The sequence below is a fragment of the Epinephelus fuscoguttatus genome, linkage group LG13 (assembly GCF_011397635.1).
Source record: "Epinephelus fuscoguttatus linkage group LG13, E.fuscoguttatus.final_Chr_v1".
Lineage (NCBI taxonomy): Eukaryota > Metazoa > Chordata > Actinopteri > Perciformes > Serranidae > Epinephelus > Epinephelus fuscoguttatus.
Genome location: NC_064764.1, coordinates 38043452 through 38062671, shown reverse-complemented (window position 1 = coordinate 38062671; position 19220 = coordinate 38043452). Strand labels below are relative to the sequence as shown.

The 19220-nt window shown below is 40.8% G+C and overlaps 2 protein-coding genes across 2 annotated transcripts in view; both read left to right on the top strand.

Annotated features, from left to right (window-relative positions):
* Positions 1–2266: 2266 nt before the first annotated feature.
* med4 (mediator complex subunit 4) lies at positions 2267–7512 on the top strand. The gene is made up of 7 exons (XM_049594687.1): positions 2267–2369; positions 2553–2619; positions 2924–3094; positions 5627–5684; positions 5768–5854; positions 5936–6067; positions 6277–7512. The coding sequence occupies exons 1-7, from the start codon at positions 2296–2298 to the stop codon at positions 6447–6449; spliced, it is 762 nt and encodes a 253-aa protein (XP_049450644.1). The 5' UTR covers positions 2267–2295; the 3' UTR covers positions 6450–7512.
* A 1271-nt stretch (positions 7513–8783) lies between these two features.
* Positions 8784–19220, top strand: part of sucla2 (succinate-CoA ligase ADP-forming subunit beta) — a 34286-nt gene continuing 23849 nt past the window's right edge. The window contains exons 1-4 of the mRNA XM_049594684.1: positions 8784–8875; positions 13152–13338; positions 18152–18251; positions 18998–19160. Of these exons, the coding sequence (XP_049450641.1) occupies positions 8792–8875; positions 13152–13338; positions 18152–18251; positions 18998–19160 (534 nt within the window). The 5' untranslated portion in view covers positions 8784–8791. The remainder of the gene's footprint in view (positions 8876–13151; positions 13339–18151; positions 18252–18997; positions 19161–19220) is intronic.

Genomic DNA, 19220 nt, shown 5'->3' with positions numbered 1-19220 from the left:
GTGCGTCTTTTCTTGTTGGATCAAACTGAGTGGGAACATTTCAAATCTGTGGATGTTCAAACTAAAATAATTTTACTGTAATCAATATAAAATTAAATCCTTTCACTACAGTTTAATATCAGTGACTGAACTTAAGTTAAATTGAGGGCTGTTGCTCAAAAATTATGGAAGTCCGGCCCAAAAAAAGGAGCAATTTCTGCATTTTATTTATTTTTTTTAATCTTTATTTTAATTTTGCTCCAAAATATGTTCTTGGGTTTGTTGTCTGAAACTTTTTGTGGAAAAAAATTATGTTACTTCTGTAGAACGATCTCAGTGGAATTGTAGTCCCTTTTGTCCCATGTAAGGTGAGAAACTACAAAGTAATGGGGCCGAAAGTGACTTCAGGGACAATAAAATTATAATGATGGTAGAAAATAATTACAAGTTGACTACTTTGCACTGGGGACATGGTAAAATTGAGCATGTACTGAATGAGCTCTGTAAAGTTGAAAAAAAAAAAGTATTTTTTCAATTGCATTATTCTGTATTTATATGATAAAGAATATCTTAATCTATAGTTTACGCCATTTTAATGCCCCCTGCGCTGGTGATAGCCATGGCTGGAGAGCTTATGTTTTCAGGTTGTCAGTCCGTCCTCATGAAGGCGATATCTCAAGAACACTTACAGGGAGTATTTTCAAAGTTCGCACAAATGTCCACTCAGGCTCAGCGATGAACTGATTAGAAATTGGTTGTCAAAGCTTACTGTGACCTCAAAAACATGTTTTGGGCCATGACTGAAGAATTCATACACTAATTATGACAAAATTGTACTCCTAATGGGTGTTAGGATAAAATGATTAAGTGATGACATTTTACATCCAAAAGGTCAAAGGTCAACTTCACTGTGACATCATCATGTTCTGCATAAAACACTTTTCTGTCCATTGCTCAGCGTCATATCTCAGGAACAGAAGAGGAGACGTTTGGTCAGATACTGAATTGGTGACTCTAATCTTGAAACTGTGCTGATTGTATAGATCTTCTGTGTGTGAAGCGTCCATGTTTTCACTGACATGGATGGAAACTGTGAGAAACTGGACTGGTTCACTGAAGCATACAACAGCCCAGCAGTAACTTTAGTTAATAGATATCTGACACGTTTTATGGAAAATATCAGAACTTTATAAGGACAGAAATGTTGCTGCATAACAGGAATGGCCAAGGGCAGTGTTTTTTTTACACATATTTTATATACTTAGTATTTAAAATAAGAATATTTTCCCTTTTTGTGTAAATATAATTGTGCATTCCTGGATCAGTCACATCTCCAGTACATAGTTCTGTTGATTTTTACTTCCTACTAAGCATCATGGTTTGATGATGGCGTGCCCTGAGGATGATTGCAATAAATTGCCCACTGCTCAATAAAATGTATCTGCCATCCCAAATCACATGCAGATGTAATTTATGTACAGTGCTGTGTAACTAATTACACATAATTAAATTACAGAATAAATGTAATGGTAGTCAGAGTCACCAAGAAAAAATGCAATTAAGTTTCAGTTACTAATAAAAATGTTGCTGATTACAAAGGTGTTAAAACTGTATTTATTATTTTCAGTAAATATTCTATATGTAGAATAAAACATTAATTCTGTTGCTTTGCCTCTTTTCACGGTGCACGAATGCCTTTATTTTGGCAAAGCCCACTTCTGGATATTTTCCAGCTTTATTTACCAGTTTTAAACATTTGTTAGAGAAGTGATCAGATGAAATGAGTTATTTCACTTTGGATTAAAAAAAAAGTTAGTTCCTACATTTTTTAACAGGATAGCTAGGAGCCTATTACATTTCAAAAAGAAAAGTTAAGAAAGAGAAACTAGAAAATCTGCTGACTAAGACAAATAATTACAGTAAAATATCAAATACACAAAGCTAAAAAATTATGAAAAACTCTCCCATTTAAATGCTTTTTGTAATGAATTTTGCTGACATTGTACATTTCTGAAAAATATGACTTTAAAGTCTGCAAAATAACTACTACGAGAGGTGGAAGAACAAACCTTTAAATTGAAGACCATTTATATTTAATTAATTAATTTATTTATTCAAATTCGTTTATATTATATTATTGTTAATTTTTTACAACTGTGCACTTTATTTTCTTATGATAATGTTTCAGTTTAAATATCTTATTTTATTAACGTCAATCTGTGCTCCTGTTTGTAAAAACCTGCCCGTAAAAACCCCAAAGAAGAAGAATTAACAGACGTCACTTCCTGTTCTGCGCAGCAGCGACGTGAGCCAACCATGGCGGCGATGGCGGAGAAATCAACGAAAGAGCGGCTGCTGTCTGTGTTGGATGATTTGGAGGTCTTGTCTCGGTAAAGTTTAAAGTCCCGCAGCTTTTTTTTTTTATCTTGTTGTCGCTTTTATAAAGTTCATTACGGTGTTATTGTTTCCGGTTTGACGCGTTTATTCGGCCCGTTAGAGCCTGAGAAGCAGCAGCGGTGCTTGTAGCTAACGTTAGCCGTTATTTGAATTGTCTGCGTGTGTTTTTATTTCAGGGAGCTGATCGAGATGTTGGCTCTGTCCAGGGGTCAGAAACTACCGCAGCCGGGAGAGGACACACAGGTAACACAACACAGTCCGAGAAATGAACCACATACATCGGCTTCATTCAGAACAATGGGCAGCAGAGGAGGAAATATTCACACCATTTAATTCAGTGAATGTGCTAAAATTGCACTGAGAAAACCAGTGATTGAATGTAACTAAGTACATTTACTCATATACAAATGTAAGTACTCCTCAATCATTGCTTCCTTTGTAAGTGACTCCAGAATGAGGGGAAGTACTGGAACACATCCACAGTGAGACTAGGGCCATTAATTCAAATCAAAGCTTTATGTAAAAAGTGTTAATGTGTGTTTCTCAGATCCTGGAGCTGCTGGTGCAGAGGGACAGAGAGTTTCAGGAGCTGATGGAGGTGGCTCAGCAGCAGGGGAAGGTGCACCAGGAGATGCAGCTGCTGGAGAAGGAGGTGGAGAAGAGAGACAGCGACATCCAGCAGCTGCAGAAACAGCTGAAGGAGGCTGAACACATCCTGGTGGGTGGTGCTTATTTCTTTTTCCATCCAGACTGGTGTAGAAAATCCCCTTCTAATAGATAAGGACTGTGTTGACAAGTTTAAAGATTGCACTACTTTTTTCGTACAGCCTTGATATTTATCATTTTATGGTATTGTGGCTATGACTGCTGTTGGTTTGAAATAATGTTTTGAAGCCAAAATATATTATAATATTCTGCACCATCATCTGTATTAGGAATAAGACTCTGAATCAACATGAAAGAGTGATTGCTTGGCTCTGAAGTGATAAATTGTAATCATTCGTCCAAATCGAAGACTTCCAAAATGCATTCATTGATCAAATAAGAACAAAGTGTTGCATTGAAGGATTAATGAAAGGGCCCATAGGGCACTAGTCCAGGGGCCCCTGTACCTCTGTTTGAAGTGACTGTTAACATTTCCTGTTGGAAAGTCACAGTTAACAGACATAAATCAATCTCAAAGAGACACAGAACTTGCTGTGCTCCTATAAAGGACAGGGGACCTTTTGCCTGTCCAGGTTGTTCACATTTGAACCAATACTGGTGCTAGTGCTGGTACCTGGAATTCAATACTGGTACCCGATGTTACCTTTGCTTCTGTACTGTATTGTCTCTGTGATAACAAAAATGTAATTTCAGCTGTAAAAAAAACAAGTCTAAACATACAGCTGCTGTGTGGAAGTGAAAGGAGAATCTGTGGGGTTAAGAATCTGAGCAGAGCGAGCTGCAGTCTGACTCTGTCCAGAGACGGCACACTCTGCTCAACCTAGGTTGCAAAAATGTAGATACATACAGTGCCCTCCAAAAGTATTGGAACAGTGAGGCCTATTCCTTTATTTTTTGTTGTAGACTGAAAATATTTGAGTTTGACATCAAAAGATGAATATGGGACAAGAGATCAACATTTCAGCTTTTATTTCCAGGTATTTACATCTGGATCTGATACACAACTCAGAAGATAGCACCTTTTGTTTGAACCCACCCATTTTTCATGAGAGCAAAAGTATTGGAACATGTCACTGACAGGTGTGTTTTGTTGCCCAGGTGTCTCCCAATTACATTGATTATTCAAACAATAAATAGCACTGAATGTCTGAGCTCAGTTTCAGATTGGGTACGATAGATTTTGCCTGTGCAGACTACATTTAGAGGTGGAACCAACATGAAAACCAGAGAACTGTCTATGGGTGAAAAAGAAGCAATTGTGAATCTGAGAGAAGATGGACAATCAATCAGAGCCATTGCACAAACATTGGCCATAGCCAGTACAACCATTTGGAATGTCCTGAAGAAGAAAGAAACCACTGGTGTACTAAGCAACAGGCGTCGAACAGGTAGACCAAGGAAAACATCAGCAGTTGATGACAGAAACATTGTGAGAGCTGTAAAGAAAGATCCTAAAACAACTGTTAGTGACATCAGCAACAACCTCCAGAGGGCAGGAGTGAAGGTATCACAATCTACTGTTCGAAGACTTCATGAACAAAAGTACAGATGCTACACCAGAAGATTCAAACCACTCATTAGCAAGAAGAATAGGAAGGCCAGGCTGGAATTTGCCAAAAGGTACAGAGATGAGCCTCAAAAATTCTGGGAAAAAGTTCTATGGACTGATGAGACAAAGATTAACTTTTTCCAAAGTGACGGAAAGGCGAACGTTTGGAGAAAGAAAGGATCTGCTCATGATCCCAAACATACAAGCTCATCTGTGAAACACGGTGGAGGTAATGTCATGGCTTGCATGGCTTCTTCTGGGACGGGCTCTTTCATCTTCACTGATGATGTAACACATGATGGCAGCAGCAAAATGAACTCAGAAGTCTACAGAAACATTCTGTCTGCTAATTTAAAGAAAGATGCAACCAAACTGATTGGGAGATCCTTCATCATGCAGCAAGATAACGACCCAAAACACACTGCCAAAACAACAAAGGAGTTCATCAGGGGCAAGAAGTGGAAGGTTTTAGACTGGCCAAGTCAGTCTCCAGACTTAAACCCAATAGAGCATGCATTTTACCTGCTGAAGAGGAGACTGAAGGGAGTACCCCCCAAAACAAACAACAACTGAAAGAGGCTGCGGTGAAAGCCTGGAAGAGCATCACAAAAGAAGAATGCAAAAGTTTGGTGATGTCAGTGGGTCACAGGCTTGATGCAGTTATTGAAAGCAAAGGATTTGCAACTAAATATTAAGTCTCATTCACTTTAATCTATTTTAAGTTTATATGTTCCAATACTTTTGCTCACCTAAAAATTTTGTGTTCCATTACAAATAATGCTATCTTCTAAGTTGTGTATCAGATCCAGATGTAAATACCTGGAAATAAAAGCTGAAATGTTGATCTCTTGTCTCATATTCATCTTTTGATGTCAAACCCAAATGTTTTCAGTCTACAACAAAAGTAAATGAATTGGACTCACTGTTCCAATATTTTTGGAGGGCACTGTAAATAATAGAAACTTACCTCAGTACGTTTCACACGGGTCATTGCAGATTTTTCTGTCAGTCTAAATCCTTCTCCTTCTCTTTAAGGCCACGGCAGTTTACCAGGCGAAGGAGAAACTCAAATCCATTGACAAAGCAAGGAAAGGTGAGCTGACACACTTTGTGATGAACGCTGAGGTTGTTGACTCTGGTTCTGTGTCTGACAGCGTTTTGACTTGTTCTCTGCAGGAAGCATCTCATCAGAGGAAATCATCAAGTACGCTCACAGAATCAGTGCCAGCAACGCCGTGTGTGCGCCGCTTAACTGGGTACCAGGTAGGAGCCACAGACTCCTGCTCCTCCTCCTGCTCCTGTTCTCAGCTTTTACCTTACTGTTAACACACATGTTTGTCTCAGGTGATCCCCGCAGACCCTACCCCACTGACCTGGAAATGCGCAGTGGGATGCTGGGTCACATGGCCAACCTGCCAACCAATGGTGTGAACGGACATCTGCCAGGTGACGCTTTGGCTGCTGGGAGGCTCCCAGGTAAGACTGTTAAGAGGTTTTTATTGTGTTGTGTTAGTTTTTTTATAATCTGACTGAAACGTTATTCTGTTTCCACTCTGTTCTTCTTTGATGGAGGATTTAATTTTCACCAAACCAGTGTGACGTATGTTCAAAGTAAAAGTCCTCCGCTGCGTCTGTTACCTGTGTGAATTCACAGAATAACCGTCGTCTCTTCTGTTTGTCCTCAGACGTCTTGACACCTCACTACCCCTGGCAGTCCTCAGACGTCTCAGTGGGGATGCTGCCTCCTCACCATGGCAACGACTTCGGCCTGGAGCCTCCGGGTCACAACAAGGAGAACGAGGACGACGTGGAGGCCATGTCGACAGATTCGTCCAGCAGCAGCAGCGACTCTGACTGAAAGACAGAGACTCAGACTGTGTGTGTGTGTGTGTGTGTGTGTGTGTGTGTGTGAGTGAGAGAGAGGTCACCACTGAGCAACATCAGATCAAACAGGACTCGTACACACACCCGTTTTCTTATTTTTCAGTGTCACGTTCCCTCCATTTTTATCTGCTTATCTGAAGCAGAGTTGTGGGGGCAGCAAGCTGAGCAAAGTATTCCAGACGTCCCTCTCCCCAGCAGCTTTCCAGCTCCTCCTGGGGGATCCTGAGGTGTTCCCAGGCCAGACGAGATACTTAATCCCCACAGTATGTTCTGGGTCTGCCTGGGGGCCTCCCACCAGTTGGACGTGCCCGGAACATCTCTAACAGGCTCTTGTCATGTTGTTTAAATGAGTCAGTTGTTTACAAGCCTGCCTGTTTCCTCAGAGATATTCTGGGTTGTATTTCATATTTTAATCTGCAGTTTGTGCGTCTTTAAAGAGTCAGAGAGCTGCTGCTCCAGAGGAAACAGAGCCAAAGCTTTAGAGTTTCTACTGACAACATGGAGGAAGGAGTGAAGGAGTGTATCAGGGTTTTCAGCCAGTTCTTAGAGGGATCCAGCTTTTTTTTTTTTTTTTTTAAACGGATTAGTTCGACATTTTGCAAATATTCACTGTCTTGCTGAGAGATAATGAGAGTGTGTATACCACTAACTATTCCGTAAACAGCCTGTATTTGCACCAGTTTGAGAGTTTAAACAAACTGTATGTCCTTTGTTTGCAGTTTAAACAAACTGTACGCAAATAACAACAAAATAAACAAAACTAACAAAGACAAACTCATATTCCAGGCTTCTACATGAAGATGTAATTAATGTAATATCTTCGGAAGAGAAACCAAACCTCACGCTCTGACTTGTCTTGCTCTTTGGTGACCCATATTTGAAACTATCAGTGTGACTCGTTGTTGTTGGTTGTAGCAGAATTTCCACATGTAGTTTGAAATGTTAAATAACAACACCGACAAGTGCTGTTAATTTACCTCTGTGTAAATAAGCTTGTACATACTCAGCCCTGTAAATAAACACTCTTTGAATAGAAACTGTTTTTGCCCGTGGTTATTCGGCTGTGTTGCTTGTTTGCTTTAGACCTGAGAGGTGTCAAACAGACTTAAGGTAAAAGGTAAAAACACAAATGCAGATACAGATCATGTTACATCCATTATAAATGTATACAGTTCCCTCTGAAGATCACCTCTTCATGTTTCACCTTGCATCTATTTCAAGTGCTTTATATTTATTTACATGCTTATAACCAGCTTTCTCTGGCCCCAGTTTGGTTTGATTTTACTTTATTATCAGAGAAAAACATCTTTTTAATAAGTAGATGAATCTTAAAAGATTCCAAATAGACCTTTTTTTTTAGGCCAATCAGCAGGCCAGGGTGTATTGAAACTTTAATTAGTAATGATTGTATCTAAAAAGCTATTTTCAAGCTTATAAACAAAGTGAGAGCACATATACCAAACAGCACTGAGCGCGTACACTTTCTACAACCTGAAATCATCAAACACCATTCAAACCATTATCTCACACATCTGACTGGACCCATCAAGCTCTTGTAGCAGCAGATAACAAACTTTTCAACAGTCAATTAAGTTCCAGTTAACCTTAAAATGTTTTGACCTGGTGGAAAGATAAATAAAGTAATGAGTAACCTCCCTGACCCCACACTCATACCTCAGAGTAAAACACAAACTGCACATGATTCAAAATAAAAGCCCTGGGGGAAAAACAGTAAAATCTATTCTGCATCTTCAAATATGAGTTCAGTCGGTTAAATTGGATTAACATCTATAAATCTTTTGTTATTATACAGCAGTGATGGTATCAATATAGGTGAAAGGCCAGAGTGAGGCTATATTTACACTGTGCCAAGGCCACGATGCTGCTGCCTTCAAGTACTCTTTGTAAATCTCAACGTCTATGATTGTCATGCATCTGTATTGGTATTTTGGTTTAAAAGAAAGACCAATAATAAATTGTTTTTATATGGTTTTGGTATGTATGTTTTAGTTGTAAAATCATATGACATAGCTGATTCGCAAATTTGTCATAATGTTTTGAAGGTGAGAAGACGTGCTCATCAGCCATATCGCAGATATTTTGAATTACAATTGTTTTAATTTAACAAAAGCATTTGGTAACAAGTGTTCGCATTTTTGATAACCCAAATTATCCCCTGTCATACTTACTGGGCTGTTTAAAGCGTTCATTTTGAAATTATTGTGCAACTTCCGACAGCGTTTGAAGGCGGCACAGAGGAAGCCCTCTTTGCAGCTCACCACGCATGCGCGTTATTCCTCCACTTTAGAGGGAGACATGGCGACGTCCCTGATCTGCGGCCGCTTGACGGCTAGCCTGAGAAATTCAGGGGCCAGAAACACTCTCAGCTCCGCTTCCAAGGTGAGTGTGTGTTCGTATTGAAGCTTAGGTCCCCGGCTTCCCGAGCAGGTACCTGTGAGGCCGCTACAACTTCGGTAACGACCACAGCTCCCCAAAACCTGACAGGGTCAAATCTGACATTAGCACATCCCCATTGGGTTGTTATGGCTAACATGCTAACTAGCGCGATGCTAGCGTTAGCGCGGCTGTCACTGTGAAGTGACCCAGCAGAAACACAAGCTAACACACGCATAGTCCGTGTTTAATTAATCGATGTATCCTCCTCTGAGTCTGTCTCATCAGTGTGATGTTGTAAACGGTGTTAACGGAGGTGAACTGCGCAGTGAACACCGGGAGCCGCAGCCCGGTGACCTCCACCCTCACAGCGGAGGAGAAGCTGCTGAGCTCTGCGCCACCGCCGCATCTGTCCCGCCGCGTCTGCGTCTGCAAAGTTAGCCGCATAAATCCGCTCAGCTTCAGTGACTGTCATGAGCTTTCACTGCGGAGGAAGGCGGTAAACACACTGCAGCAGGGGCTGAATGTAACGAAGTACATTTACTCTAGTAGTATACTTAAAGGCATAGATCTGATTCCTTGAGTTGGGGTTGTATGAGGTACTTCAGTGTGTAACATACAGTAGATGTCAGTCTGCACGCCATCTGTTTTGAGAAGCAGGCTGGAGTAGATTGTGTACAGTCTATGGTGCTGGCAGGGAATCAACAGGGAAAACGTCAACAGCTCCCCATCTGTGCTCTGGTCAAAGCCAGACTCCATTGAGAAATACAGCAATTTTAGCTGGCTGAACACAGAAACTGCTGCTTTGTCGCTGCTTTGGTCAGTTAGTTAGTGTCATTGTGTGACTTTGGTTAATTGAAATTAACGAAATTAACCTTTTTAAAAGCCGAAGTCACACCATGACACCAAAAAACCAACTGGTAGACCAGCAGTGGTAGATCTGCTGCTCCTGTGATCATCAGTGTTAAATCACTTTTTTTCAATGGAGTCTGGCTGTGAAGAGAGTGATAAAGCAGCTTCAGTTCTCCACTGAAAAGTGAAGGGAGTAAAAAGTAAATAAGGGAGTAAAAATATTCCTAATAATAAGAAGAAAATGTAGCATATGCTTGAACTGACTGATTTTTATTTTTTATTTTTTGGTGGCTAACATGTGTTTTGCTGCTGCCCCTGTCCACAGCAGCACATTGTTTAGCTTCTGTTCCAGTGCTCCAACCTGTTTCTCCAAACTTGGGGCGTGCCAGATGACATCTACTCTAGGTCACACACTGATGTATAAGTACCTCATATAACCTCACCTCAAAAAAATCTGAACTATCCCTGTAAGATGGCTAAAAATTCAACTGTAGGAGCCGTGTTGGAGCCTTTTTTGGTAGAAAATAAGTAAAAAAAAAAAAACTGCTCTAAGTGACGTCTGTGGGTAACAAATTGTCAAGGCTGTGAGCAACACAAACTCAAGTCCATTCACCTCCATAGTGCTGTGGTGGAGGCAGAAGTCTGAAGACAAATTTATCCAAAACTATCTGCGTGAAAAGAATCCACTTCATGTTTTTGATGAACTGAGCTTTTTACACATTTCTGCAGACGATTAACAATGAGCCTGAATTCAGCAACATGTGTTAATATATACACTGTGGATACTCTGTGTGAATTCCTAAAAAAAACATTGCATAGACACATACAGCAGTAATCCCTCTCAATCATCACTTATGACAGCTTCGAAGAGAGCGATATAACAGCTCCATTTTCCCGTTGTACATAACTGTCTGACATTAATGTAAAGTGGTAAAAATACTCCCAATGCAGCGTACACTTAAACTGATAGTGCTTTTTTAGGAGGTTAAAATACACTTTGCTGCTGCCCTCATCCACAGCAGTACATTGCTTAGCTTCCATGTCATACTCCAGCCTGCTTCTCCAAAGTGGAGGCTTGCAGATTGGCTTCTACTGCTTGTAATACACTGACTATGGATATGTACCCCTTACAACCCCACTTCAGAGGGGGTCTGAACTATCCCTTTAAGGCACTTGTGACTTGATTATTTCTGTTCTATGCTTCTTCTGTGTGACATTTATTAGACAGCTGTAGTTAATTCTCAGATGACAGTTTTTCCTCCTCTTCCTGTCCAGTGAAACCGTGTATCTCCAGATGTGTTGGTGGAGAGTGTTTGTGATAAACTGAAGGATGTGAGTTCAGAAAATTCTTCTTCTGAAGCTAAATAAACCAGGGATGCACAATGTTGGATTTTTTGCCAATATACAACAACTCATTTGGTCGATATCAATACACTTATTCCACTTTATTCCCCACCTAATTTTAATGATCTTCATTTATTCTGCAAAATAAGAAAAAGTGAGTTGGGAAATTCTTGTAGTTTATTTTAAAGCCAATATTGGCCGATACTGATGATGTGCTGATATTATCTTGCATCCCTAAAAGAAGCTCTTTAAAACCCTCTTGAATCAGCTGGAATGCATCATCACCACCACAGTATTGAATTAAACTACCAACAGTAAATAAAGGAGTTAAAATGAGTACAACCAGCAGTAAAATGACACATACACATTAATGCAGCAGTGATATTAATCCAAAAACATCAGATAGAAGAGGAAACATTTTACTGCACAATCATTCTTTAAGTACATTTTGCTGATAATACTTGCATACTTTTACTTGAGTAAGGTTTTGGATGCAGGACTATAACTTGTAGTTGAGTATTTTCAAAGTGTGGTATTAGTGCTGGAGCAAAGGATCTGAATACTTCTTCCACCACTGCCTTTATTACAAGTTCAAGCAAGTCACAGTGGGTGGAAACTCATAACTATGTTACTGTTATGTCTCGAGCATTGTCAGGCGAGTTGCAAACAAATCCTGAGTTGCTCAGCTCAAGGGTGGTTTGTAATGTGTTGTCTGGGGGTTCAGACCACTTCCTCAGATCCTCTCGTGGCACGATCCTGTGCCCGAGCTCTGCAGGCAGCTCCGACCTCACGGCTCAGTGTGTCAGCTGTGAGACTTCATACAGACAGACAGCTGTGTTCCTTCCCAAATCATGTCCAATCAGGTTGATAGCGTAATGCCAGACACCTGAGCTTAATGTCAAGTCATATTCCTGTTTATTCCTTTAAGTAATTGCTTGCTATAATCCTGTTTTTACTTTGTCATTATCTGTTATTAAGTGTAGATTAATGAGGGGAAAAATTAACTTCAACATGGGGTCTGATTAAGCCCACTTTCTGAATGCACTGTATATAAAACTAGATATCTCAGGTTTGGATTATAACATCTTAAAATACTGTTTTCCTGGTGTTTAAAACTGCTTTACTGTGATGCAGTGACTTTTTTTTTGTAACTTATTTGATTGTTCAAGCTGAACTGACGATGTGTGAGCAGCTAAGGAGGGTGCAGACAGACAGCTGTGTGTTGAAGCTATAAACAGGAGCCGAACATGTCTTTTTAACACCCGGCTGGAATATCTGCCCTTTTTCTCTCCATTTTCTCCCTGTTTTCAGTCAGCAGTCTGTTGTGTCAACACTGATGCAGCAGACAGTATGAACACCGTCACCTCCGTCACTTCACAGACCAACATCACTGACTCTCACTGTTTCCCATGATCATGTTTTCCTCCAGCTGACTCAGTTTGAGTTGAGAAACACTTGTACACGCTCTCCTACTTTCATTTCCTTCGTCAAGTTTCCAGTGTTGCTTGTGTTTCCCTGCTGACTGCAAACACTTCTGCTCTGGTGTAAGAAAGAAACTCTGCGTGCTTTTGTTTTTGCGTGTATGTCTGTGTGTTAAGTGTGAAGAATCTCCACCAGTTGTTATCTGATAATGATAATCTGTATATAGGCCTCAATATTCAGTAATGGATTATCTCCTGTCTATTTTTAGTTGTCATTCAGATGTCTTAGATTTAATCCTTCATATTTTCATGAAATCAAATGTTTTTGATGTCATGTGTGGTCGACATTTTCTCAGCATTCTTTACATTGAGTAATTAACTTTATATGTAGTAGTTGTTATTGTTGAGGGTGGAGTCCGCCGTTCCTGTATGGTAGGGATGGACTGTAAATGATGCAGCATGTAATCCATTTACACCAGTTAATCTACTGGTTGTGTTAACAGAGAGGCTGCTTAGTGAGTGTTTTCCTGTTACAATAAACTGCATCTACTGTTACCACAGTAACCACAGATGTCCCCACATCAACCAGAGCTGAAATCTGAAAGGTTCTTTTCTTCTTCTTTTTTTTGACAAAACATTTTCCATCTCTTCTCCTGTTGCTCCAGGTTCTTGCTGGTTCCTCAGGTCTCTTCGGCGGCCATGTGTCCCACCTGCAGCAGCAGCAGCAGCAGAGGAACCTCTCCCTACACGAGTACATGAGCATCGGGCTGCTGAAAGAGGCCGGCATCTCCGTGCCAGAAGGCATGGTGGCCAGCTCCTCAGAGGAGGCGTACTCTGTCGCCAAGCAGATTGGTAAGCCGCGCAGAGCCTGGATTAAGTGCCAATAACATCAGTATTGAACATATTTATCTCTGCAGATTATCACCATATGTTTAGGTGACAGATTGGCAGGCAGGCGTACAATAACTCTTTACTTTTATAAAGTGAAAGAACAATTAAACAAGATAATTAATGTGACCAGACATTTGATGCAAACACATTAAAGCAGCTCCACACCCAGCCCCTCGTTCTTACAGACGAACCCAGCGTGTGCCTTTTCTGACATCTCATGACCTTTGTGTGTGAGGGCATTTTAAACAGCTGTTCAGTGTGGGGACGAACACACATGCACTCAGTCTAAACATAGCCTCCCCCGGCTTCAGTGGGATCAGTTGACACCTGACTTACATAATTGCAGGATAGTAAAGAGGTTGCACCGATTACTCTTCTCTGCTTTATGGAGCTTTGTAGTGACTTTAAGCTCATTGTTTATCTGTGCGGCCACAACTGTACTGCTCTGGCTGAAGTGTTTCCTCAGGGTGACTGCTTCGGCCTGAGAGTCTGACTCAGACACTCATTGTTCCACCTAGCACCTCACCAAATTCAGTTCTCAAATAAAAGTTTCTTAAATATTTATCAAGTTACTTTTCCCCAAGAACCACTCTCCATATCTGCATAAATTAAATCCACACACAGCTCTCGTTTATAAAGAAACTCCGTCACTTTTTAAGCTGCTTCACCTCTTACTCCTGCTTTTTCCTCCCTCTGACACAGTGGGAGCAAATGCCAGGAGTTTTCATTATAACAAAATTATGACTGCTGTGTTCACTGCATTCCAGATTAATCAGAGTACACAAGGCCAAATGCCCTCCAGAGTTATCATATGACCAGCTGCTGACAAGGGGTCTCATTCATGAAACGTGAGCAGAAGGAATTTGTGTGTAAACTGTTCGCAGACGGAAATTTTACATGTCCGCATTCATCAATATTTTAGCAGCTCCGATCTTTTTGTAGCTACTAACAAAATCTACTCCTGCTCCTGACCACTCGTAGTGCTTGTGTAAATTTAGTAAAGCACATAAATATTGCTTGTCACTATTGGAAGTTACAATTTTAACTCGTATTGCGCTCTGTTATGTACACAATACACAGATGCCTTTGAAACACGTAATCTAAACATGACAAAATATTAAAAATATAACACATTAAGTTAAATTAGTTGGCAATTAGCAGGTTTAAGATCCAGATTAGGTTCATGATTGTGAATTATCTATGTAAATAGACTCAATAGATTACACGTTCTTTCTACATGTTGAATGATGATAATAAAAATATCCGTAAGGACAGCCAGATCACAGCCTCTTCGGCCTCGGTGCCTGGGTTCAGCAGGAGCAGCAGGTGGTGGAGCCACGAAGGAGCATGCGCCAGCTGAAAGAATTATTTGAGACAACACGTTTTTTATTTTTTGTGGCTTTTTGATCATTTGAATGAATAAATCTGATTTGAAAAATGTTTAATTTACATTGTATAAAACAGGGCTTAAGGCTATTAAGATTCAAATCATTTGAAGACGATGCATACAAACTGCTGTAGGCTATATGTTATCTGTATCATTTGTTAAAATAAATGTTAAATAGCTCTACATTCCGACAGCCATCACTGATTTAGAGTTTATCCATTACGCACAAAACATCTCTGGTTTCCCGTTCCCACTTCATTCAAAACCCCACAAATGAATCTTCTGTTTGTTTGGTGACCGCTGTATTTTTGTGTGTGTGTGCTTATGCGTTTCGTTGCCTCCAGTTTCATATCAAACCATTTACGCTCACCTCTGACATGGTTCTTTGTACCACGGAGACAACATTAACAGCATCTGTTACCTCCCTCCAGGCCTTCGCGTCGCCTGTCCCTGTCACACCACTACTAACTGAAGAAAATAAAAAAAGTCCACTTCACCCAAAATTATTTCGATCTCTGCTTCGGAAAAATTCTTTTTTCTTTCTCTCTCTTTCTTTCTTTGCGCCATGACTGACAGGTCGACTGGATGCACCTACACCTCCTTATATGGTGGTCATTGGCTATTCATGGGCGGGGATTTATGCTGATTGCTGATTACCGGGAGCATGCCGTCACTTTACGATGGATTGGCATTCATGATTATACACACACGTTTACGATCAAATCTGAGTTTCCCGCGGCGTTCCTGAATCCGGAGTAGGTTTTTAGTAGCGTAGGCTTTTATGTGCAAATCTACACACAGATTTACTCACTTTTCATGAATGAGACCCAAGTAGTGCAGCATTTGAAATTTCTTTTTTCAAAAGCAAGTCCACAGCAGTGCTCACTCCACATAAAACATCACTTCCAGCAAACGTCACAGAGAACAAACAGCATCACTGATTTGTTTTAGCAAAATATTCTCTGGTCTGGCTCAGCTAAAAACACAGCTGTAGCCTGCTGACGTACCTTCACGTCACCTGCTCAGCTGACTTCAGTAGCTCAGATAGCAGACACTCAACTGTCCTGCTGTCGTTTCAGACATGTGGACTAACCACACACACTCGCCTCGTTCATAGACTCACACACAGACTGTATGCTGCTGCAGGATGAATATAGAGGGAACACTAGAACAGATATTTGACAATACATTCTTAAAAATTCAAATATTTGGGGATTTTATTGGGGAAACTCTGGGTTCACTCTTTGTGCTTTTCTAGAATCGTTTCCGGTCCTTGATAAATTTGTAAACTGGTGTGATGTCCTCTGAATGATTGTAGCTAAAACAAAAGATGTGTACTGATTTTCGGAGATGTTCAGTGTTTGATTACAGTGAGCCATGGCAGCAATAAATGTATTTGGGCACTGTCCTAGACGAGAATCTTAAATGTAATGCAAATCCAAACGCTTTAGGCAAATTAACTTTTCATTTTTTTTTTAAGGAAGTTGAGAAGTTGTAACGTGGACACAGCACTGATGAAAATGGTTTATTCTTCTTTTATTGAGTCTGTCCATTTTTTATGATTTCCTTTTTGGCAGTGTTAGTCTTAAAAATAAGAACAAACTGGACGAAAGCTGTGCCATAAGAGAACTGGTGCTCCTCTTAATGACGTGTATAGAGTGGGGACCATCTCTCAAAGGCATAGACTATTGTTTTGGATGCACTGCATCCTTAACATGTTGAGTTCCAGATGCTTTCATCAGGGAGGAAGTTTAGGGCCTGTCCCAATACCCACACTTGTCCTAGAAATACCCTCTTGCACTTGGTTGTGCGCGTTCACGTTTAGGCTAGTGGTGTCCCAAAACAGAATTGAGGTAGTGGAAGTGGTTTCTAACACTTACAATACACCCTAGATTCCAAGGGACCCGACCCACACTTACAACGATGTGGAAGATGAAATTTCCCAGAACACCTTGTTTTTTGGAAAACACAGACAACAGATGGTTGGACTAGCGTGAGCTCATCAGCAACTCAGATGAACACAGCGTCAAAATATTTAAACAAATCAACTTACCGGAACAAAATCAATCAGAACTAGAAGACGTCGTAGGCGCCTCCTGTTTCAGCATTTCTTCTCCGTTGATTCATCAGACGGAGAAGAATAAACTTAGCACACGCCACAACACAAGCGTTGGAGCTGGCATTTTCAAACCTGAAGGACTACCGGTATCTTGCGTCCCTACTACGCGTGACGTATGCCTGCACGTCGGCCGCGCCGATTTGCGTGAAGTGGTGTCTCATTTCTTAGGGAAAGATCTCTACCCTAATATTTCTCACCTCCCTCATCAAGGGTTATCTCACAAACGAGGGCACTCAATACCAAGTGGAAGATTTAAGGCATAGAAATGGGACTGGGCCAATGTCTCCCCATAGGTCGCACTAATAGACACAGATTGTCCTTTGTTCCATACGCCGTTGTTTTTTTTTTTTTAAACAGTTACAACTCCAGATGTCATGTCATTGTGTCTTCTTTGTTTCCATGGTTTACAGTGTCAGTGTAGGAGATATGGATTTAATACTGTGCTGTGTATTATTGTATGTGTTTGTATTTGACATCTGACTTCAGAGTGAATCGCCCCTCGTGGAACTTTTTTCGAATCTTGAAAAGAAAAGGCTGTAAAAACCCACAGTACTCCACCTGCTCAGCAGCAGATAGCAGACAGACACTGTTAGACACTAGCTGGTGAACATAGTGGAGCATTTAGCAGCTGCAGAGGCAGATGTTTCCCTCAGGAGTTGGTGGAGACCAAAACAGACATTCATCAGGTGACATAAACACAAAGACTCCAAATGAATCATCATGTTGGATGTGGAAATAAAGAACTGTTTGCTGATTCATTCATTCATTTCAGGTTTCTGTCAAACATCTAACAAGTCTTTTTAACAATAAATCATCACTCCTGCCTTTTAACTTATTAAAACTGAAGTGGCTGTTAAAAAGAAAAACATAAATGTCATTTTAAAAAAGAGATTAAATGATCTGACTCATCCCCGTGATAACAAAATAAAGATTTATATTGCCTCAACAAAAGAGACATTACAGAGCTACTTCTTACTTTACTATCACAGTTTTCCTGAAGCCCAAAGTGACATCCTCAGATTGTTATGTCTGGCCAACACTCCAAACCCAAAGACGTTCAGTCCACATTTAAGATTATTATTATTAGCATTATCACAATACTTGTCAGTTTATTTTCTGTCTATCTGCCTGATTGAAATGTTTCAGCTGTGTGGAGGGTGAGATGTTAAAGAGAGGTTAGGGGTGCAGAAGTCATCACCAGAGTCGTCTCTGTTTTGTCAGTATCACAGTTAATGTTTTATTCATGGATTAATGTGTGTGTGTTTCAGGTTCAAAGGACCTGGTGGTGAAAGCTCAGGTTCTGGCTGGTGGCAGAGGAAAGGGGACATTTGAGGGCGGACTGAAGGGAGGAGTGAGGATCGTCTACTCGTAAGTAACCCAGTCTTTGTCATCAAACACAAATCTAATGCCAAAAACAACAGAAATAATCTGCTGCTTCACCTCACGCAGCCCGCCCAGATTTTTGTTTGTTCCTTTGTGTGGTTTGTCTCTTAGCTGCAGGTCGCTGCTGGGCACCATAAATCCACCTCAGAGAGCTTTTATATCTGTGCAGAACAAAAGGTCTTCTGTCTTTAGATCAGATCACTGAGGAACAGCTCCCCTAAGCGAAATCTTTCTTTATGAAGAACGCATGACGACACATCAGTGATCCAAGGCTTTTGCTCCTATCATCCACAAAATCTTTTTTTTTCCAGGCTTCTCCAAATTTGAAACATCTTTCCAGGATATGTCGCACAGAAATAAAGTTCTGACTTCGCATCTGAATAGCTGAGGTGCTGCAGGCATCTGTAGAGTGTTGCATTAGTTTTAATTGGCACAGCTGACTCTCTGACATTGTAAAATGCCACCTACATGCCAAATGTCAGCTGTGTGGCAGGAACAAGCTGCAGAGAAGCTGCAAGAACATGGAGGAGGAGATTAAAATGATCTTCGGAAGGAAAAAACAGACGGCTGTGTCGAATCTGACACCTCAGTGTAGTTAACTGTGAACCAGAAGTTCTTAAGAGTCACTCAGATCTGTGCTTTATGTGATATTCTTAAATTTGACTTATCAGATGTGATGCGGAGGAAATATACCTGACGTCTCCTCTGACAATCATTTTCCTCCTCCTCAGGCCAGAAGAGGCCCGTGACATTTCCTCCCAGATGATTGGTCGAAAGCTGTACACTAAGCAGACCGGGGAGGCAGGTCGCATCTGCAACCAGGTGTTTATCTGCGAGCGCAGGTACCCACGCAGAGAGTATTACTTCGCCATCACCATGGAGAGGTCCTTCCAGGTGAGAGAAGACACACACACACACACACACACACATACACATTTAGATACTGATAGGTCT